The 24,078-nt window shown below is 33.8% G+C and overlaps 3 protein-coding genes across 4 annotated transcripts in view; all 3 read left to right on the forward strand.

The window, feature by feature from the left end:
• Positions 1-21,618, forward strand: part of LOC124450454 — an 85,150-nt gene extending 63,532 nt beyond the window's left edge. Inside the window, exons 2-6 of the mRNA XM_047001148.1 lie at positions 17,867-18,187; positions 19,897-20,052; positions 20,223-20,283; positions 20,867-21,014; positions 21,363-21,618. Coding sequence (XP_046857104.1) covers positions 17,944-18,187; positions 19,897-20,052; positions 20,223-20,283; positions 20,867-21,014; positions 21,363-21,413 — 660 coding nt within the window. The 5' untranslated portion in view covers positions 17,867-17,943 and the 3' untranslated portion in view covers positions 21,414-21,618. The remainder of the gene's footprint in view (positions 1-17,866; positions 18,188-19,896; positions 20,053-20,222; positions 20,284-20,866; positions 21,015-21,362) is intronic.
• LOC124450436 overlaps positions 1-24,078 on the forward strand; it is a 153,475-nt gene that overhangs the window by 55,487 nt on the left and 73,910 nt on the right. The window contains exons 6-7 of one of the 2 annotated variants that reach the window (XM_047001090.1): positions 2,279-2,407; positions 14,574-14,736. In XM_047001090.1, the coding sequence (XP_046857046.1) occupies positions 2,279-2,407; positions 14,574-14,736 (292 nt within the window). The remainder of the gene's footprint in view (positions 1-2,278; positions 2,408-14,573; positions 14,737-24,078) is intronic. The other variant, XM_047001094.1, reaches the window with a different exon arrangement.
• On the forward strand, positions 7,255-8,474 carry LOC124450462. Its single transcript, XM_047001159.1, has 2 exons — positions 7,255-7,394; positions 7,757-8,474. Exons 1-2 carry the CDS (start codon positions 7,278-7,280, stop codon positions 8,042-8,044), a joined length of 405 nt encoding a protein of 134 aa, XP_046857115.1. The 5' UTR covers positions 7,255-7,277; the 3' UTR covers positions 8,045-8,474.

A 24,078-nucleotide genomic window follows, 5' to 3' on the forward strand; every position in this document is an offset into this window, starting at 1 on the left:
TAGTGTGGTTAAGTAATTTCAGGTACGTTATACTGAAAGTGTTCCGTGATTGTAGCTCTGAATGCGAAAATCGACAGCTGACTCGCCTCTATTTTGTAGATCACACGTTGTTTTAAGTGTTTACATCCATTCCGTATGTTGTGAGCTCATTGTTATATTTGCTTGACCAAGAAATGGACAAATAAATGACAATAAGCTTTGTTTTGGTTTCAGAGTTCGTTGTATTGACTGTTTGCCCCATAATATGAAATCCCGCTCAAAATTCACGGAATTGGGGAAAAAGAATGATGTACTTCTTTAATATTTTCGCTCGCGTTTTAATGTTCATCGGCTTCTTACAGTTAACTACAGGTTGGTCAATGTAATATAGTGAAATTATATTTCTTTGCTTTTTTAATTTCTTACAATTATTTAGACGGTATTTACATTTACACCTGTTGACAATTGTCTTCTTTTAGTAAATATTGTGTAATATTTTACAATGAAAATTGTGCAAGTGCCATAAAATTTTCAATTAAAACCGAGGCACTTCCGTGTTAAGATGCACGAATGGCATGCTGGAAAATGCGGAGTTTAAATTATGGAGTGTAGAACGAGTATGGAGTTGGAATGCGCAGTAGAGCCTCCTTTACTAAATACAACTTAACACATCTTTGCATTTTCCTCTCTGTGCCACATAAAGTTGAAAATCCTAGTTCATAAAAGGTGTTTGTTTCACATGCATGGTTTTCAACTATAAAATAGCGTGGTTGCCTCAATTTCTTTTGTTCTAGAATGTCGAATTAATAATGTATTTAATTACTTAATTAGAATTTGCTATTCAGATTCAATGGTGGTATAACAAGTAATACAACCTTGTATTGCGTCTGTACGGTGATATGTTACTAACAACCCTGAACTTTGAGCATGAAATAATAAAAATCATTACAAAGTATTTATATACGTATGCATATTAGGCAAGGGGGGGCATAAGGCTCTGCAGCCTCCCACCTCCCCCTTAGCCCTTCATGAATGTTAAGCAAATAAGAGCAGTCGAGAATTATTTGCTGAAAAGTTGTGTACATTATATCATATTTAAAATGAAAGAACGATCTCCCTAAAAAATGTAGGCCCACATGCCCATGACGATTTACTAACCTCCTTCGGCTTTCGAGAACATTTAATCACCAGGTAGCCTCATTTATAATAATTCGTGAAATAATAACTATATATGCTGACATATATAATTTTTGTTTGCAGTTTCTAGACTTCTATGGTAAATTATATTTTTGTTTGTGTTTGTATGTAATAAGTGATTTTGCCATACAAGACTATAATCATGGCACAGCAACACCTGTGCTTAGCCAGTGGCATAACTGAGGGATGTAAAAGTGTCAAGTGATGGGGGCCTTTGAACATTAGGGAAGACCAGCAAAATTAACATAAAAAAGTTATTTAACTACTAAATATGATTATGCGAGATCAGTATTTTGTTACAGCTTTGCAGTTTTGTATACTGTCAATGAAATTTAAATACTTTTTGTGTGGAAGAAAATTTAGAGATTTACTCAGCAGTTGTGTAGCCAACAAAGGAATTTATCGAAATGAAATGTATATGAATAGCAGAATACCAACAATGAGATTATTTATTCAAGATCAATTTTTGCCGGAAAGACAAAAATGAAAAACGCTGGTAATGGTAGCTAAATAGAATATTTCAGATGTAGTAAAGAAATCGTGCATGCGTTTTCTACGTCACGTTACAATTCAGCTATCTTAAATGTCACATCTTATACGAATGATACGTAATATTATAGGATTATAGGAAAAAGGATTTTATAAACGTAAGTGATAAAGAATGATCAAAACATTCAACTATTATTGAAAATGGGACGTTTTAGCCTGTTGAAAAACCGAAGCGTGAAGTAGATGTTTTTTGCGGACTACTGTTCACTTGTGGTGAATTCAGCCTGCTAGTTTGATCGTTTTATGTAAATATTTTGGTGTTCGCTTACAACAAAAACATCAGACTTTTTAAGAAAAAACTGTACTGATGTTACGAAACTGAAAGATCACGACAAAGCAAACAGTTAGGCCGTACTTCTAAGAACATAGTCGTATATATTACGTTAAGACCAACATAATGCTTAAAATTTCATTAACTTGTTAATTGGCCTTTCGTTAAATACGATATCAAACGCTACTCAAAAGAAAGAACAGCTGGTTTCAACGCTGAAAGTGTCGTTGTGAAACCATGCAGCTGTGACCTTTGTAGACATTATTTTACTGTGTCTTACAGGTTTATCGTGTGATGTTTCTGGAGGCAAACTTTTGGAATGTGGAAATAATGTACAACTACAAGATCAATGTCCAAAAACATGTTGCTTTAACCAAACAGTAACTCCTCGTTGTTATTTTAATGAAAAAGGTATAAAATACTATTTTTTGCTCCTGGACTTATGTATAGTGTAAAGCTACAAGAAATTTTCTTTTTGACAAGAAATTTTTTGCTCGTCATTACAACGAATTTCTAATTTTTTCCTCTGTTTCACATTATAGAAATATTATTTCTGTAGACTTGGGTTTATGAATTTTCATTTGGTTAAAACAATGTGTTTCACTTTTTTATTTTCGCTTAGGAAGACATTTTACGTTATTTTCAATGTTCTTATTTTATGTTTTACAGTTGCATTTACAGGTTAATATATCATTTTGATAAGTAGAGCGTATCAATGTTTGAATGACGACTTTAGATTAAAACATGATAAATCATCAGATCGTTAAAATTTCTTTTTAGGCTATGGTCTTATTAAACACGCAAGCGGACTTTGCATAAATGTACAAGGTACACAACGTCTCATTTGGTCATATGACTGCACTTCAAGATGTGCTTTTTTCCTGTTGTCTTATGACTATCCACCATATCACGTGACTACAGGAAAATGTATTTTACCATCCAAGTGAGTTTATTTAAAATTTTTTAATTTGTTTAACAAGCAGTTTTATTGCAATGTTACTGGAAGAATTTCTTTGTTGATCTAATAATAAATACTCCAAAATCATTCATTTATAAATGACAACTAATGGCAATGTATGCACGAATAGTTTTTAAATACACTTATCGCCCCGCTTTCTGGCAAAAAAGTGGACAAGGCTTCGTAAAGTACACAAATGACCACAATCTTCTTATCAAATATTTGGAGTTTTGACAAGGAATATTGTCTATACCGTTATGGAAGATTAGTCCTAAAAGACAATTTTATTGAGCACGAGGTTTCAATTGGCAGAAGAGAAGTTTTCTTTTTGACCAATCACAAGTAATGACAAAGCAGATTCTGCCGCACTAATTATGTGCAGTAAAGAATACACCCAACCTAAAGAGTGTTTCTAGAAAACTCATCAGAACTGCATTATGCTTGTAGTAATGATTCTTCGGGGTTGTGCTCATCAAACTTTCATTATTTTTCCATACTTTAAGTTTAAATTGTGTATGACATTTACATGTCAGCCAAAAACGTATTGTATTTGTTAAGTCCACTAATCAAAATACAAAAGTTTTTCATGCCTTCTGCCTTACAATTACTATAAACGTGACCAATTTTGCATTGTATACGAGCATGCGAGCACTACGGAATAACTTTACTTGAAAAGTCATGAATGTTTCGTAAATTTACCTCAACAAAATTACTGTACTAAAATCTTATTATTCTGTGCATAAATAGGGACCTCGACGTTTTGCTGCATGGTTGTGAGTTTCAAGGATAGGAGCTGAGGTCATTAAATTCTTGATTCGACTCAATTAATTTAATTCAATTATGAATGCAATTCCCGGAGAAAAAGAAGCTTCCACATTTTTTAAGTAAAATGTCTTAAAGTTTGTTTTAAACATTGCAATTGCCATCTGATTGTTTGTTAACAGAACCTAAGAGTTCTAAAGTTATTCTTGCAACTCACCATGGCGTTTGCTGTCTTTAAAAATAAATTTTTAGTAATGTCACCACGATAAAGTTTGTATATTACTATTTAAAAAAGTGTCATAAGTTGAAAGATGTTTTTTGCTTTGGATTGTGTCAATGTGAAGATTTTGTTTTTCTGCATTTAGTTTGTATTAATTTTTTTTATTAATTTTTTGTTCAGGAAATCGTTTGGATCTGAAATCTCAAAGGATATAATTAGGCTCGCACAAAACGCAATTTTTGAATTCTCGTGTTTTATAAAAGCGATAAATTTCAGAATGAAAAAAAAAACTTTCTTTAAAACAACGTTTTTGAGATTCAACGATAGTTTCCAATATATCACTAACTTATCAATTTATGTTTATTTATTATAGCTTGAAACTTGCTGATCCTGGGAAAAACGATGAACTTATACTAACAGAGAGTATATATTGCGGCGGTCCAATAGGAAGATACCGACCAATCAAGAATGGAAATTTAGGCTACTTTTATACTGACACGCAATATAAACTCTGTATTGGTGGTTCATCTGTATTCAATAATGAATGGCAGCCTAATGACAATGAAAATGTCTTTCTCAATATAAAAGTCTGCGATGTTAATAATTCGTGCAAATTTAACTATGGTAAGTTGCATCACCAAGATGAGTCGTCAATTACGCCATTACGCTACGAGACGTATCACAGTTTATAAATAACTTTACACAGTGATGATTGTTGAGAACTATACATAGCTAATCTTCATGAATAACAAATGATTTTGCATAAAATAGGCATCAACTTTGACTCAATTCTTTAGTGTAAGATTGTTAAAACGAATATGACGATACAAATTTTAGGAGTGCGATTATGCTAGTTTGAAATTTTACTTCTTATTAGATTCAATTGAAAGAGTAAATTGGGCAATGCTTTTGCTATTCAGTATCAGAGGTTAATTTCAGCACTCTAATTTAAGCGTGATATCGTATATATGACTCTGCTAAAGTGCATGTTAGATTGTTCTTTTTCTTGATTTGTTTAGAAATAATCTGGAAATATATTTCAGCATTATCGTGATTTTTTAGTTTACAAAAGAAAGATTGAGAACGGAGATGATTTAAATATCCAGTGTGATGAATCGTGCTCTAAGTGGGTCATTGAAATGCGTTCAGCTGAATTTGGTGTTTTGTTAAAAGAAAGGGGGCGAAGTAAAAAACCATATGGGATATCTTTGATGGAAAAAGACTGTCTGTCAACGTCAGCGTTGAGTTTTGCGCAAAATCAGTGCAACGGAATAAAAAAATGTTCGTTTACAGTACGGAAGGAGGATTTCTTATCAAGACCATCCAGTTGCAGAGAAACATCAACACTACTTGTTTACTACACGTGCAAAACACCTAAATCAAGTATGAAATAACATTTTTGTGCCGATTGGAAATTGTTTGGAGTAATGGTAGTGGTGAGATTTAGGAAAAATAATGGGAAACTTGTGTTAAAATTGTTTGGGGGAATGTTTTGCTAGTTTATGTATAATTTCGTATAAATATGAAAAAACGGTTCGTAGTATATACGCCTTCTCAAGACGAATTAAGAAAATTTTGACCAAAGCAAGCAGAAAAGACTTCACTCATATGATGACAAATGTGTCTTAAATTAACGTCAAATTGATGAACTGGATAATCCTCATTATTTATAAATTAATTTGAGGAGGTTCCCTACAGTTACTAAGCAGGGGACTGGTGACAATTCGCATGCGCATATTGTGTTCATGTCGAGTGGATTTTTTACACAAATGCCTGGCTGCGCTGATTTATTGAAGATTTTTTCGTTTTTCCTTCGGTAAATTTTGTTAAAAGTTCGTGTTGAAGTTTATCACAACAAAAAATATAACATACGTAAAATAGAACAAAATCTACAAATAAGTTTTCATGTAGCCGAAATTTTCAAATACCTCAAAAAATTATTTATATATTTCCTTCAATATTAAACATAATGCTTCTTGAATGAATAAAAATTGCTTTGAACCTCCCATTGGCTAATTCAACAACGACGTTTCTGTTTTAAAGAAACTCCTTCTTTCGTATCGAGTGAGCTACATATACTTTGTTCCCAGTTGGGGAAGGTGAAGGAACAGTGTGTTTATATATGCAATATAGCAAAGTGTAGTAATAACTTGAAAAGTAGTGGAATGATGCTTTATCTACCAAATAAAAATGTATCTTTAAGAAAAAAACATTGCATCTTCTATCAATCAATTGCTTCTAATTAATCAGATTGCTACATTATCGTTGACATCTCATTTTTGGATTTAGTGGACGTAACGTAATTATTGCAATGTTCTTCTTTGTCATTTGTAGTGATTAGAACGACACAGGCAATGCAAATCATTACGTCATCAAAAAGTGACACCTTATCGGCAGCTCCTAGCAAAAAAGCCACCACAGCAGATCACAAAACTAGCTTTAAAAAAGAAAACAAATGTAGTACTAGCACCAAAGATAACTTTTATTTAGGTAATAAAATAACTCCAAGGATTCTATTTTTATATTTTCATTATATGATTGACGGAAACCACGGAGATTGATAGATAGAGTGGACCATTAATATATACCCATAATAATATATACCCATGTTTTAATCAGTACATTGAAAAATGAGAACTACGATAGTGCTGTGAAAGGTTTCGTTTTCTTTAGTTGCAGGCGTTGCAATTGGTGCTGTTCCATTCATTGTTCTTCTTGCTGTCTTTTTATTCTGGTTTGTATTTGTAATTTTTGTCAATCCTGACGGACCAATATTTCCTTTAGCAACATTCATCAATTTTGTGCTAAGGTGTAATTCTTCTTAACAAATCTTTTCTACACATTTCTTTTGCTTTTACACAGGCCTGGGACAACCCCCGAACAGGAGGTGTTTTTTGGATACATTCAGTTGTGCCTTAACTTGAGAAAACATACACACTAAAAAAAATAGATGAGCATAACATAATAAATGAAAACTAACCCAAACCCTATTACTGATCAAACATTATCCTTCCTTTTAAATATTTGTTATACCAGGTGATTTTACTTACCAATTATCTTTTTAAAACTTCGTTCTGGTCCTATGTTATGTGCGGTTTTTAATTTAAAAAAGCAATGGATAAAAATATTCATTTAAACTGCTGTATTCAGGCAATCCAGTCGTTCATTGCTTTGCCATACCTTCCACAATAAGTACCATCGCATCTTTGTAACTAAAGATTTCAAATTTCATCAAGTTATAAAAACTGCAGTTTTTTATTGTTAATATTTAATGACGCAAAAGGTTAATAAATTTTTCCGGTTCTCATAGCAGAAAACGTCGAAAGCGAAATCTTGGCAATATGTACACGGAACGCGTTCCCTATAAGAAAAGAGCAAAAGATGAAAAACGTTTAACAGTTAGCATTGACGAAGAATTCGTAGAACAAGATTTTAAAAAAAATCAAAATGTTGCTACGGTAAGGATCCATCGTACTCGTCTGCAACCTGAGAAAAAAGGTTATATGTCAACTTATTGTAAAGAAAATGATTTCACTGCGTTGTAGTAAACACTGCACGTAACTTTAGGGGTGTACGCTGAAGTTGCATTGGTAAATTTCTTTGATAACGTTGCTCCCATAAGTATATCATATTATGAGTCTCATCTCAAGGTTTTCCTCACAATCACCATTATTTGCTTCAACTTTTTTGTTAACATTTCTCTCTACTATCCATCACTATCGTTTCCTCATTTCCATCTACTACAACAATATTATCACTTTTTCTTTTTACTGCACCATAAATTGCCTTCTAATTCCACCGTTTTTCTGTATGTTATTAGAAAAGCAGTAAAAAACTTCAATCAAAGTCTAAACTGCAAGCAAGCCATCAAGATTCAACTTACGAAGAGTTAGACTTGTCAAAATTGAACGACAACAATGACAATCACCAGTCATTGAATGCAAACGAAGAAAACACAACATATCAAGAATTGGATGTAGCACAAATGAATAAAGAAGATGACTATCAGGCATTAAATGCAAACGAGGGAGACACAATTTATCAAGAGGTGGATACAACGCTAATGAAGGAAGAAGATAACGATTACATGTCAATGACAACAAAATAAGAGAGAAAAAAGCAATAGGTTTACGAAATGACGCATTTAAAAGTAACGATGCGGATATCATTTTAACTATATGTAAGTTTTAAAATATATTTCTTCTTCCCGTTTCTTTTTTCTTGGACCTTGAATATGTAGAAATAAGAATTTATTGCTGTGCTTTATAAACATGCGAGTGAGAAAAAAAAGCATCTATAAATTTGATTCTATTTTCCTTCTTAATTATTACTAATTATAATTGATCACGGCCTACTATATTGGTGTTATACACATTTATACACATTTAATGTACTTGCAGAATATAGGTCAAAATCTTTTTTTGTTTTATATTTAAGAGGACATTAAACTGTTTGCTTCAAAAAATGTTCGCTCAAACTAAATTGTTAACACCTAACAAAAATGTAGAAAAATAATTTTAAAAAGAAATGTTTACGCTATTCTTGTCGTTAGGGGGTTTCTTATACCATTTTATGCAACCTTTCTACGTTTTTAAGAAATAATGACACACGTCACAACAATACAATTTAAGTGTCTTCTAAATTGCATATCATTCAGTACTTTTTTAACCTCGTTTGTTTGTGCTAAACTACCGCAATTTTATATGAGTTACTGTGTAGTACCGGTGGCGCCTAAATTTAATCTTCTTGTGCAATTCTCAATATTTGGCCTGTTGGTCGTATTAAGGGAGGTACATTTAATGAGAAAACAACATGATTTTCACACTCACCATTGGAATTGAGAGAGAGAGTAAAAAAATGGGAATATCGTTTCTGAAAAATGCGTTCTGCGCAATATCAATTTAGGCTTATTGTCGTGGGACACCGTCTGTACCAAATAAACATTAATAATCCGTACTCGCCCCGTTTACATTTAGCTTTCATCAAAATAATATTCATACACTAAGTTTATGTTAAAATAGGTCCAATACAAGTGCTGTGTTTTTGCGTCTACTTTGCGTAGCAACCAAGACGCATTGCAGTTACTCGTGTATTCTTCTAGCTCAGGTATGGAATCACTCAATAGTAGCGTATATCCGTTTGATGATCAAATAATAAGGCGTCGTGTGGATGATGTAAAATTTAATGATGTAAGATAAGTATATTTGTTGTAGCATTTGCATCAGTTGATACAGGAATACATAATTTATCATGATGTTGTTCAATGCGCACTTTCAAAGAATGTACGCGAATATCAATAGTTAGCACAATCACATTCTTTAAAACTCACAACTTGCGAAAAAACACACGAGTACGTCATTATTTTATTTGTCATTCCTATCTCGATTGCTAGTTTTATGAAAGATTCGTACTTTTAGTGCAGTCTTCTGGATAAAAATTTTAAATAACGAGTGAATTTCTTCCAAACAATGCTCGACTTGCGTGCAAATTCTGCTAAGCTCTTATGCGTTTCAGCTAGCTGGGCCATCATTAGAAAGTTCATCAGTGGTGTGTGTCGTTCTTTCAACAGACGGTGCAACAAACATGTACTGACTGCACTATAGGACAAAACCTTGACAATTTTCAAGTTCTACTAAATGACGCCCCTTAAATGTGTTAATTTATTCATTAATATCGCAGTAATCTAAAAGTAATCACAAAGTAATCGACTCAGCTTTATGCGTCTTTATATAACAACACACTTTATGTAGCACAATCACAGCGAGATTGTTCTGCATTGAAAAGCTTTAGTACAACTAGTAGTTCACCTAGTTGAACGACCAATGAGTCCTTATCGATAACTGAAGATATATGTCCTAATTTTGGGCGAATTTCATCTAGGGGAATTGTTGCATTTACTGCTGCAAGAAGACATGACTCTTGACAAGACTAAAATCTATCTCTTGATTGGTTTATTGCGGTTGTGCTGACTAACGAGCCGCCGTTTTTGCTGAAATGTTAAAGCGGTGTTGTGCGAAATTCAGCACAGATTGACATTGTTGATAGCCGAGGTTTTATCTTGAGCTTCAGAACCAACAATATTAATGAGAAGCATGGCATCTTTCACTGATCGAGTCGAAGATGCTTTTACGAGGAAAGATGAGACTTTTATGGCTCAACTCTACGGAGAGATGTTGGATTGCCTGAGAGTCAAAAGCATTGTCACCAACGATAATTTGTTGGATCGTCTCGGTGTTGATATTTTCCGAAATATCAATGCCGAATTTTACATACCGCAGAGTGCCAAGACAAAGAACACAAATTTGGTTGCCTTAAGGTTAGAAAACTTATGACATGTTATGCATGAATGCTTACACAAGAATATATAAGCAAATATAAATTGACTTGATGTGATGTCCGATGGATTTGTCATCTGTGTTTTATTTAAATGTGATTCAAAACAAAACATATTTTCCAATTTCGATCATATTTAAAACGTTTCTATTTATTTTTTTCTTGATGTGTTGCTTAAGATAAGATATACAAAAATGAACTGAAGCATGATATTTGAAATTTACATAACATTATTTCAGATCTGCTACAAATGGCAACTGCCTCTATAGTTCATTGTCAATTCTGCTTGTTGGTCACAACTCTGTGGTGACTATTTTGAGGCTGATCACCTCTAGAATTATTTTTATATGCTGATTATTATGCAAAACATCCATGTTTTTTAAATCTTTTTGAAACTAAGAATAACAAACTTTTGATTCTATCTCAAGCATGGTGGCCATGTCAGTCTCTTTTGATAGTGATAGTGCTGGAAGTGGTTGTTCTGTTGCTGAACTGGTCAGGGCAGAAGCTGTGTTAAATGTATAAGATATGGCATGGACTGGGTTTGTTTGTTTGTTGGCACTCTCTTCAGTTACATCCTGTAGCTTTTTTTCTTATTATCCTGACATATACTCTAGTGCTTATAGGTGGAATTTTGTTATTTAACCAAAGAATTGAACCGTGAATTCAATCTAGAGCTTGTGCTCCCACTAATGATTATTTGCAAGTTTTGTTTTGCTTTGAAGGTTTAGCTCCTCAAAAAACTGCAATCAAACACAATCATTATGTGCCTTTGATACTCGGTGGGAAGGGAACTAAAAGAAAGGGAAGTAGTCACTTGTCACAAGCTAAAAAGCCCAGTATACCAACAAAGTTGAGGTTTACACTTTCTGCTCCTACTGAGACAACCATGATAACTAAGGCTCATCCATATGGTATATCTCACAGGTAAATTTCCCACGTTTTGAGAACATAAATGTATTTTTAAAGATCTTAGGTACTATTCCAGTCACTTCTTGTGAGTGTGAGAGGTTGTTCTCTGCTTTGCGAAGATTAAAGAACTATGCAAGAAGTACTATGGCCGCTGACAGGTTAAATGGTCTTGCTTTATTGTATATTCATCATGAAATTAATCCAGATATAGAAAATATTATAGATCTTTTTGCAAAAGACGAAAGAGTAATTGAACTAGTTTTCTAAAAAGGAGTGAAAGTTTTTGATGCTTTTTTTAACTCTTGACTGTAAAGATGACTCCTGCCAACCTCAGTCAATATAAACACCAGCAATTGTTCTCAGGACTTTACATACCTGGTCGATCGACATCTACAAACGTTTTCTTGCTTTTTTTGTTGACAACTTTATTTAATAAATTAACATAAAATCCTTTGCATAATAATCAGCATATAGGTATAACTAAACCATTGTAAAATGAAATTCCATATAAAAGTTGATGAAGCGTAGAGATTTTTTTAGGCTAAGTTCGTAATGGACCAGGTCGTCCATGTCGGAAGCCCTCAAAACATATTTTTCTGCGAGTTTCCTAGGCATGCTGATGAGCTCTGATATTGAGCGAAACTGTCAAAAATCGATGATTTATGAGCAAGAATGTTAGCTCATTCCAGTAATAAATATTTTAGAAAACCAACTGCAAAAACGCAGGAAATAACGTTTTTCGCAATCCAATTTTAAAATTTTACCGGGGGGAACATACTCTTGAACCCACCTAGAAAAGTCGCGCTAACGGTGCGACATTGTGCCTAAGTTCATATACGAAGCTGGATACGCCCCTGATTGTAAGTGTAACTGACAACGCTAACATGTGGAGACGACTATTTTTTTACATTGCCACGTTCATGTACGTGATTGTAGCACAATTTGACGATTGTGTTGTGGTGTAAATGATGTTGAACACACCATTTACTTATTTACCATAACAACAAGATGAGTGTTGAATAAAACTCTTTACTTTGTCATTACTTTGTAATCTAACTGCATTCCTTCTCTTCACAACACGTTGACAAAAGATAGTGTGGTTAAGTATTTTCAGGTACGTTATACTGAAAGTGTTCCGTGATTGTAGCTCTCAAAGCGAAAATTGAAAGCTGACTCGCCTCTACTATGTAGATCGCACGTTGTTTTAAGTGTTGACATCCTTTTCGTCTGTTGTGAGCTCATTCTTATATTTGTCTGACATAGAAATGGATAAATAAAAGACACTAAGCTTTGTTTTGGTTTCAGAGTTCGTTGTATTGACTGTTTGGTCCTTCATGTGAAATCCAGCTCAAAATTCACGGAAATGAGGAGAAAAGAATGATGTACTTCTTTAATATTTTCGCTCGCGTCTTAATGTTCGTCGGCTTCCTCCAGTTGACTACAGGTTGGTCAATGTAATATAGTGAAATTATATTTCTTTGCTTTTTTACTTCTTACAATTATTTAGACGGTATTTTCATTTACACCTTTTGACAACTGTCTTCTTATAGTAAATATTGTGTAATATTTTACAATGAAAATTGTGCAAGTGCCATATAATTTCGTGATAAAACCGTGGCACTTTCGAGTTATGATGCACGAATGACATACTGGAAAAGACGGAGTTTAAATTATGGAGTGTAGAACGAGTATGGAGTTGGAATGCGCAGCAGAGCCTCCTTTACTAAATACAATTTAACACATCTCTGCGTTTTCCTCTCTGTGCCACATAAAGTTGAAAATGGCGAATCCTAGTTCATAAAAGGTGTTTGTTTCACATGCATGGTTTTCAACTATAAAATAACATGGTTGCCTCAATTTCTTTTGTTCTAGTATGTCGAATTAATAATGTATTTAATTTCTTAATTAGAATTTGCTATTCAAATTCTAAGATGGTATTACAAGTAATACAAACTTGTATCGCATCTGTACTGGTGATATATTAATTAACAACCGGGACTATATATGCTGACATGTATAATTTTTGTTTGTAGTTTCCAGACTTCTATGGTAAATTATATTTTTGTTTGTGTTTTTATGTAGTAAGTGTTTTTGCCATACAATACTATAATAATGACACAACAACACCTGCGCTTGGCCAGTGGCATAACTGAGGGGTGTAGAGTGTCAAGTGGTTGGTGCCTTTGAACATTAGGGAAGTGCAGGAAAATTAACATAAAAATTTATATAACTACTAAAATATGTTTATGAGAGATCACTATTTTGTTACAGCTTTGCAGTTTTATATATTGTCAATGAAATTTAAATGCTGTTTGTGTTGAGGAAAATTTGGAGATTTACTCCGCAATGGTGTAGCCAGCAAAGGAATTTATCGAAATGAAATGTATACGAATAGCAGGCTACCAACAATGAGATTATTTCTTCGGTATCAATTTTTGCCTGAAAGACAAAAATGAAAAACGCTGGTAATGGTAGCTAAATAGAATATTTCAGATTTAGTAAAGAAATCGTGTATGCGTTTTTTTTACGTCACGTTACAATTCAGCTATCTTACATGTTACATCTTATACGAATGATACGTGAATTTTATATGATTATAGGAGAAAGGATTTTATAAACGTAAGTGATAAAGAATGATCATTACATTCAGTATTATGGATAATGGGACGTTTTAGCCACTTGAAAAATCGAAGCATGAAGTAGATGTTTGTTGCGGACCACTATTCACTTGTCGCGTATTCAGCCTGCTAGTTTGGTCGTTCTATGTAAATATTTTGGTGTTCGCATACAACAAAAACATCATATTTTTAAAGAAAAAAATGCACTAATGCTACGAAACTTACAAATCACGACAAAACAAACAGTTAGGCCGCACTTCTAAGAACACAGTCGTATATATTACGTTAAGACCAACATATTGTTTAAAATTTCATTAACTTGTTGATCGGCCTTGCATTGATTACGACATCAAACGCTACTCAAAAGCAACAACAGCTGGTTTCAACTCTTAAAGTGTTGTTGGGAAAGCATGCAGCTGTTGCCTTTGTAAACAGTATTTTTCTTTTTCTTACAGGTTTATCGTGTGATGTTTCTCGAGGCGAAACTTTGGAATGTGGAAATAATGTACAACAGTAGGATCTATGTCCAAAAACATGTTGCTTTAACAAGATAGTAAATCCTCGTTGCTATTTTAGTTTAAAAGTATAAAATACTATTTGTTGCTCCTGGAGTTATGTATAGTGTAAAGCTACGAGAAATTTGCTTTTGGCAAGAAAGTTTTTGATCGTCTTTACCCACGAATTTCTAATTTTTTCCTCTGTTTCACATTATAGAAATATTTATTCTGTAGACTTTGGTTTATGAATCAACAGATTGTTGAAATTTCTTTTTAGGCTATGGTCCTATTAAGCACGCAAACGGACTTTGCATAAATGTACAACGTACACAACGTCTCATTTGGTCAAGTGACTGCACTTCAAGAAATGCTTTTTTCCTGTTGTCATATGACTATCCACCATATCACGTGACTACAGGAAAATGTATTTTACCATCCAAGTGAGTTTATTTAAATTTTTTTAAATTTGTTTAACAAGCAGTTATATTGCAATGTTACTGGAAGAGTTTCTTTGGTCATCTAATAATGAATACTCCAAAATCATTCATTTAAAAATGACAACTAATTGTATTAAATGCACGAATAGTTTTTAAACACCCTTATATCGCCCGCTTTCTGGCAAAAAAGTCGACGAGGCTTCGTAAATTACGCAAATGATCACAAAATTTTTATCAAATATTTGGAATTTAGACAAGGAATATTTTCTATACTGCTATAGAAGATAAGTCCCAAAAGACAAGTTCAGTGAGCATGACGTTTTAATTAGCAAAAGAGAAGTTTTCTTTTCGACCAGTCACAAGTAATGGCAAAGCAGATTCTGCCGCACGAATTATGTGCAGTAAAGAATACACCCAACCTAAAGAGTGTTTCTAAAAAACTCAACAGAACTGCATTGTGCTTTTATTAATGATTCTGCAGGATTGTGCTCGTCATTTTCCACACTATACGTTCTTATTGCGTTATGACATTTACATGTCAGCTAAAAACGTCTTGCATGCATTAAATCCACTAATCAAAATCCAAAAGTTTTTCATGCTTTCTGTCTGACAATTACACTAAACGTGACCAAATTTTCATTGTATACGAGCATGCGAACACAACGGAATAACTTTACTTGAAAATTCATGGATGTTTCGTAATTTTTCCTCAAAAAAATGCTGTAGTAAAGTCTTATTGTTCTGGGCATAAATAGGGACCTCAACTTTTTGCCACATGGTTGTGAGTTTCAAGGATCGAAGCTAGGGTCATTCAATTCTCAATTTGATTATATTCAATTCAACTCAATTTTAAATGCAATTTCCGGAGATAGAAAAGCTTCCACAATTTTGAGCAGAGTGCCTTGAAATTGTTTTCAAGATAGCAATTGCTATGATTGTTTGCCAAAATAACCTAAGAGTTCTAAGGCAGTGGCGGAGCTAGGGTTAGTCAAAGTAGATTACTGCTGCACATTAAGGAATATATTTTTAAGCCCCTCAGAGATAAGTCAATTGGTGAAAGTATATTCTTTAGAAATTGAAAACCAATTTTGCTTTTCTGAAAGTACTTTGAATTTAAAACTAAGCAGCTTTGATTCATTTTGCTCGCTACTGCTCGCTGTGATCGTGCTACCAAGTTGCGCCTAGATCCACTGCCGGGTTGTTATATAAAGACGCATGGAGCTGAGTCGATTACTGTGTTATTACTTTTAGAATACTGTGATATTAATGAATAAATTAACACATTTAAAGGGCGTCATGCTTTTTGGTGAAATTAAACGATGAAAAATTCATCATTTAAATTTGTAAGCAATTTTTCGAGACTTCACTTTTCTTAATGTGAGTACAGTCACGTGACATGCAATATAAAGGAGGATTTTTGTTAGTGTAGGATAGGTTAGAAAGTTATTTGGTCATTCGACCATTCAGTGAGCACATAGCACTTTTTCATACCTCGAACAAGTTTGGTGCAAATATTATTTAATATATATTTTATGAGCTATGTTTATAAATTAACATACTTAAACAGATACCCACATGTACGCACTGCGTGCCTTTTTTTAGATTTGTCATAAGTTCGAAGTTGTTTTTGGCTTTAGTTGGTGTCATTGTCAAAGTTTTGTTCTTCTGCATTTAGTTTTGTATGATTTTTTGTATTAATATTTTGTTCTGGAAATTGAGTAAATCTGAAATCTCAAAGAATATAATTAGGCTCGCACAAAACGTAATTTTTGAATCCTCGTGTTTTATAAAAGCGATAAAATCAAAATTGTAAAAAAACTTTTTTTTTAAAACACTGTTTTTGAGAATCCACGTTAGTTTTCAGTATATCGCTAACTTATCAATTTACGTTTAATTATTATAGCTTGAAACTTGGTGATCCTGGGAAAAGCGTTGACCTTTTACTAACAGAGAGTAGATATTGCGGCGGTCCATCTGGAAGATACCAACCTTTCAAGAATGGAAATTTATACTACTTTCATGCTGATGCACTATACTATCTCTGTATTGGTGGTTCATCTGTAGTCAATAATGAATGGCAGCCTAATGTCAATGAAAATGTCTTTATCAATGAAAAAATCTGTGATGTTAACAATTCATGCAAATTCAATTATGGTAAGTTGCAACATCAAGATGAGTTGTCAATTACGCCAGTACGCTACGAGACGTATCACAGTTTATAAATAGCTTTACACAGTGATGATTGTTGAGAACTATACATAGCTAATCTTCATGAATAACAATTGAATCTTGCATAAAATAGGCATCAACTTTGACTCGATTCTTTAGAGTAAAATTGTTAAGACGAATATGACAATACAAATTTCAGGAGTGCGATTATGTCAGGTTGAAATTTCACTTTTTATTGGATTCAATTGAAAGAATGAAATTGGGTAATGCTTTTGCTATTCAGTATCAGAGGGTAATTTCAGCACTCTAATTTAAGCGTTACATCGTAAATATGACTCTGCTAAAGTGCGTGTTTTAAACGATCACTTTACTTATATTGTTGAACTTGAGAACATGTAGATATCGCTTCATTGTGTCTTTCAATGAATGTTTGTTTTTTAACGGTCTCTCCAATAAGCGTTAAACAGAAAAATGATGCTCGTTATTGAAAAATGTTCGTTCATTTAAAATGTTTAAATAATAACACGCAGTGGCGGATCTAGGGTACCACAAAATAAATTATAATTTCTCAATTTTAACTTCAAATTACTTTCGAAAAAAAACTATTGTTTTTTAATTTATAAAGATTATAATTTTGCCAATGAACTTGTCTCAAAGGTGTTTAGAAATGTAAATATATTCCAAAATGTGCTGCACTAATTTATTTTGAGATCCGCCACTGATAACACGTAAGTGCAAAGGAAAGTAGTTTGTAAATTACGTTTATTGTTGGAAATGACTTTGTACCTTCGATTGTGGTTTTTATATAAATTACTTAAATTACATACTTTATTTCTTCCTTTTACAAGAAGAATATTAACCACTTTTCTCTCAAGTGAATGTTGCGGTGGTGTAGATTGTTCTTTTTCTTGATTTGTTTAGAAATATTCTGGAAATATATTTTAACATTATCGTGATTTTTTAGTTTACGAAAGAAAGATTGAGAACGGAGATGATTTAAATATCCAATGTGATGAATGGTGCTCTAACTGGGTCATTGAAATGCGTTCAGTTGAATTTGGTGTTTTGTTAAAAGAAAGGGGGCGAAATAGAAAACCATATAGGATATCTTCGATGGAAAAGGACTGTCGGTCAACGTCAGCGTTGAGTGTTGCGCAAAATCAGTGCAACGGAAAGAAAAAATGTTCGTTTACAGTACGCAAGGAGGATTTCTTATCAAGACCATCCAGTTGCAGAGAAACATCAACACTACTTGTTTACTACACTTGCAAAACGCCTAGATCAAGTATGAAATAACATTTTTGTACCGTTTGAAAATGGTTTGGAGTAATGGTGGTGGTGAGATTTAGGAAAAATAAGGGGAAAGTGTGTAAAATTGTTTAGGGGCATCTTTAGTTAGATTATGTATAATTTCCTATGAATATGAAAAAAAGGTTCGTAGTATGTACGCCTCCTCGAGACGAATAAAGAAAATTTTGACAAAAGCAAACAGAAAAGACTTCGCTTACGTTTGTCACTCATATGATGACAAATATGTCTTAAATTAACATCGAATTGATGAACTGGATAATCTTTGTTATTTATAAATTAATTTGAGGAGGCTCCATACAGTTACTAAGCCGTGGACTGGTGACAATTCGCATGCGCATATTGTGCTCATGTCAAGTGCATTTTTTTACACAAACGCCTGGCTGCTTTTGTGTACTTTACTGACATTCTTGACTATTCCCGCATAGTTCATATTTCCACAGTTTTAGTGTGTTTGATCAAAATAATGTTTTTAGTGAAGGCTACCTGAAACATCCGAATCTTCGGTGAACTGTTAGGAGTCTACTTAAACATTAATATAATTTACATATAAGGGCTTTGTAAAATACAGGTAAAAATGAAAGACACAATATAATCCGATATTTGGACTTGAGCACTCGCATTTGCATTGGGCATGTTGCTCGAAACTTTAGTATCGTGAACAACATTTTCCATATTGGACCCCATGTTATTTTCTATTTTTGTTTTATTTGTGTCATGTTTTGGCGCAAGCTATGTCAAAATTCCTTCTCGTCAACGCAATGCTCACTATTAAAAACACCCTTATATATATGAATAGTGTTTCCATAGTTTTTACTTTGGAGTGGTTGGCATAACATAGCTACACTATTTCCGTTCACCTTGTCGTGTACATGTTTTGTTGAATTTTTTTTATAGAAACGTAGCTCAGCGTCTTTAGTTTTTTTTTACATTAATTGTTTGCAGTGATTAGCACAACAACAGTAACACCAGTGAACCCTTCGGCAAAAAGTAATCCTTTACCTGCTGTACCCAGCACGAAAGCCACCTTACCCAACAGCAATACTTCATTACTTTACTTTTTATAATCATTCATGGCATTATCAGTGTAATGCATATTGGGGAAATGTAGTGAAGGGCATGTGCCACTTCATCAGTGCGGCTTTTTCAGATATTACACGTTGCTTTAAACTTCCCATTGGTTAATTCAAACAATGACGTTTCTGTTTTAAAGAAGCTCTTTCTTTAGCATCGAGTAAGCTACATATACTTTGTTCCAAGTTGGGGAAGGTGAAGGAACAGTGTGTTTATACATGCAATTTTTTCCCCTATATTTGATCGGATGAGCTTAAACTCTTCCTCTTGCTTTATTTTGCTTTATTTAGTTGCGAAATTAAGAAGGGGGGGGGGTTGTGTTCATCTGACCGGATCTTGTTAAAAAGTTTGCTTGTATATGGTCACATTGTGAAGTCACAATCTGTATCTTTCAGATACATAATATGGTTGAGTGACGTATAGTAGCAAATTGAACTAGAAAGTTGAAAAATAGTGGAATGATGCTTTTGTACCAAACAGAAAAAAACATTGCATCTTCCTTTAAATAATTCCTTCTCATTAATCAGATTGCTGCATTATTATTAACATCTCACTTTTTGTATTTAGTGGACGTAACGTAACTATTGCCATCTTCTTCTTTGTCATTTGTAGTGATTAGAACGACACAGGCAATGCAAATCATTACGTCATCAAAAAGTGACACCATATCCAAAGCTCCTAGCAAAAAAGCCACCACAGAAGATCACGAAACTGTTTTTAAAAAAGAAAACAAATGTAGTACTAGCACCAAAAATAACTTATACTTAGGTAATAAAATAACACTATATTTTCTAGTTTTATATTTTCATTATATCATTGACGGAGACCGCGGAAGATTGATAGTTAGTGTGGCCCATATTAATATATACCCATGTTTTAATTAGTACATTGAAAAATGAGAACTATGATAGTGTTATAAAGAGTTTCGTTTTCTTTAGTTGCAGGCGTTGCAATTGGTGCTGTTCCATTCATTGTTCTGATTGTTGTCTTTTTAATTTGGTTTGTATTTTGTAGTTTTTGTCAATTCTGATACACCAATATTTCCTTCAGTAACATTCATCAATTTTGTGCTCAGGTGTAATTCTTTTTAACAGATATTTTCTACACATTTTTTGTTACTTTTAAACAGGCCAGGGAGAACCCCCCAACAGGAGGTGTTTTTGGATTTATTCAGTTGTGGCCTCAAATTCAGAAAACATATCCACATAAAAAAATAGATGGGCATAACATAATAAACGAAAACTAACCCAGTCTATTATTGATCTAACATCGTCCCTCCTTTTACATGCTTGTTGCACCAGGTGATTTTACTCACGAATCCTCATGTATGTTTTTAAAACCTCGTTCTGGTCCTATGTTATGTGCGGTTTTGAATTTAAAAGAGCAATGGATAAAAATATTCATTTAAACTACTATATTCACGCAATCCAGTCGTTCATTGCTTTGCCATACCTTTCAAATAAGTACCATCGCATCTTTGTAACTAAAGATTTCAAATTTCATCAAGTTATAAAAACTGCAGTTTTTCCTTGTTAATATTTAATGACGCAAAAAGTTAATTAAAATCGTCCGGTTTTCATAGGAGAATGCGTCAAAAGCGAAATCTTGGCAATATGTACACGGAACGCGTTCTCTATAAGAAAAGAACAAAAGATGAAAAACGTTTAACAGTTAGCATTGACGAAGAGTGCGTAAAAGAAGATTTTAAAACAAATCAAAATGTTGTTACGGTAAGGTTCTATCGTACTCGTCAACAACCTTAGAAAAACAGGTTATATGTCAACTTATTGTAAAGAAAATGATTTCTCTGCGTTGTAGTAAACACCGCACGTAACTTTAGGGTGTACGCTGAAGCGGTAGATTTCTTTGATAACGTTGCTCTCTTAAGTATATGCTCTCATCTCAAGGTTTTCCTCGCAATCACCATTATTTGCTTTAACTGTTTTGTTCTCATTTCTCTGTATTATCCATCACTATCGTTTCCTGTTTTTTCATCTACTACACCAATATTATCACTTTTTCATTTTACTGCACCATAAACTGCATTCTAACTCCACCGTTTTTCTGTATGTTATTAGAAAAGCAGTAAAAAACTTCAATCAAAGTCTAAACCGCAAGCAAGCCATTAAGATTCAACTTACGAAGAGTTAGACTTGTCAAAATTGAACGAAAACAATGACAATCACCAGTCATTGAATGCAAACGAAGAAAACACAACATATCAAGAATTGGATATAGCACAAATGAATAAAGAAGATGACTATCAGTGGCGTAGCTAGCGGTCCCGCTACTCCCGCCCGGCGGGAGTAGAAATTTCCCAAAAAAACAATAAATATTCTATTTGGACATAAGATATACATTATTTCACGAACAATTTGTAATATTATGTTTTATTCGTTCATATTTACGCTTTTATTAGGTGGTTCGTATTTCGTAATCGTAATACAGCAAAATCTCAAGATTTGTTATGTAACCTAGCAACCGCCTTTTCTCGCACATTGCATACTCGCGCGATTCTCCACGTATTCCGCCCATCTTCAGAGGGCGGAACATACAATATAATTCTATATAAGAAGTTTTGAATTCTGGTTGGCTAAGGGACTTGACGCATGCTCAAATCTGCTGTTTTATAGTCGAACTCCCGCTATTTTAAATTGGCGGAGGTTGTAATTATTCGACCTTTTAATACAAGTACAGCGATTAGTGATTATCAAATTACGTGTCATTGTCGGTATTAATTTTCCATTGTGTTTACTCTCAAATTGCTATTTTGTATTTGTGTATGACACAATGGCTTCAAGTGCGACTGCGATTTGCTCAACTGATGTTGATTTAGTAAATAGCTTATTAGCTAAACCGTTCTCTGCTCGATCGTCGGTCGAACAGAATGTTATCGTTCATGAACGGCCTACTCCTGATTTAACTATCCAAAATAAGGGAAGAGCATTTCAGAGATTGGTATGAGGCGAAGGACTGGCTGTGTGGCAGTACAACCTTGCAGAAAGTGTTTTGTTGGCCATGTCTAATGTTTTCCCCAAAACATCGCCATCGTGGACTAAGAATGGCTACAACGATATGCGGAGTATTATGTCTGATGCTAAGAAGCATGAAAAATCTAAATCGCATTTGACTGCATTTAAGACATGGAAAACGTATGGAGCTAGTGAACGAATTGATTGTCTTATGTCCCTCGCTAGAAGAAATGAGATTCAGCGTCACAATGAGGAGGTAAGACAAAATCGAGAAATTTTAAAACTGTTACTGAGGCCGTGCTGTATTTGTCAAAGCAAGAGTTGCCATTTAGAGGTCACAATGAGTCCGAAGGTAGCTTGAACAAAGGTAATTATAGAGAGTTGCTCGAATGTTTTGCTAAGTTTGATTCTGTATTTGAGCGTCGACTGCACAGTAGACTAGCAGAATCTGATATAGTTGGTGACAGAAGATTTACTGGAGTCTCCCCAGAAATTCAAAATGGTCTTATCAGCTGTCTTGATTCAATTATTGAAGATGAAATCAGAAAGGAAATAAATGATTGCACATTTATGAGTATTCAGGTTGATGAAGCATCTGATGTCTCCACCAAAGAGCAGCTAAGTGTTATTGCTCGGTTTGACAAAGCAAGTGAAATTATGGAGAGGCAATTAGGATTTGTGGATGTAAGTATGAACAGAAATGCCACAGCAATATCACAAGTTGTCAAAGATAAACTTGGTGAGTATTCTAATATAAAAGAAAAACTGGTTTTACAAACATATGATGGTGCTTCTGTCATGTCTGGCCATATCAATGGTGTTCAAGCATTGGTTCGACAAGAGTATCCTTTTGCTCATTTTGTTCATTGTGCAGCTCATAGATTGAACCTGGTCCTATGCCAGTCAGCCTCATCAATTTCTCCTGTTAAAATCTTTTTATTAATATAGCTACATTCAGCACATTTACAAGCAATGCCCCAAAAGAAAAGCTTTTCTCACATCTAACAACCTTGAGTTTCCTGCCCTGGTGAAACAAGATGGTATTATCGCTCTAGATTAATCAATGTATTGCACAAAACTATGAAAACTTTTAGATATTTTTGAGGGGTACTTGAACAACCAGCTGGGTGGGATGATGAGTCATTAAGTAAAATAAGTGGCTTACTGCATTATCTTGATAGCTTTCTTTTGTTTTCTAGTGTGTGTTTTTACAGGATTTTAGAACAGTCCACAATTTTGTATTCCATTCTTCAAAATAGGAAACCCATTTTAACTATGGCATAAGCAAGATTGACAATTTCAAGCAGTTTATTGTGTCACTTCGCACAGATCAAGCTTTCACCGAGTTTTACCAAACTGCACTAGAAAAGTAGGCCCACCAGCAACCAGAGCAGATAGTAGATACAATTACAAACAGCTTTATTTTGAGATTATTGATTCCATTAAAGGCATGTTAAGTGAACGATTTCAAGATATTAATCAGTTCGAGTTTTAGACCTTGTAAATCCTAAACTATTTACTACATGGAAGGGCATAGTTCCACAGGAGAAGATCAATCTTCTCAAAGATAAGTATAGTCCTCTTTTGACATCCAAACTTTGGAGAGTCAACTTTCCTTCATTTACAACGACAAGGACTTTCACAAAGAGTGCAGTAATGAGGTTCTTAAATACATCTTCAAATTTAATCTCCAGTCGAGTTTAGGTCAAGTGGTAAATTTGTTAAAATTGAATGGTGTGTTGGCAGTGGCAAGTGCTTCAGTAGAGAGGTCGTTTTCTTGCTTAAAAGGGTAAAAGCTATTTAAGAAATAGAATGGGTCAAG

Source organism: Xenia sp. Carnegie-2017, unplaced genomic scaffold, assembly GCF_021976095.1.
Source record: "Xenia sp. Carnegie-2017 unplaced genomic scaffold, XeniaSp_v1 HiC_scaffold_24, whole genome shotgun sequence".
In the NCBI taxonomy this organism is placed as follows: Eukaryota; Metazoa; Cnidaria; class Anthozoa; order Malacalcyonacea; family Xeniidae; genus Xenia; species Xenia sp. Carnegie-2017.

Excerpts from the sequence above, each read along its gene's own strand:
- LOC124450462 (XM_047001159.1), top strand. The coding sequence starts at position 7,278 with ATGTACACGGAACGCGTTCCCTATAAGAAAAGAGCAAAAGATGAAAAA. Across the intron at positions 7,395-7,756 it reads AAAATCAAAATGTTGCTACG|AAAAGCAGTAAAAAACTTCA; the intron begins GTAAGGATCCAT and ends GTATGTTATTAG.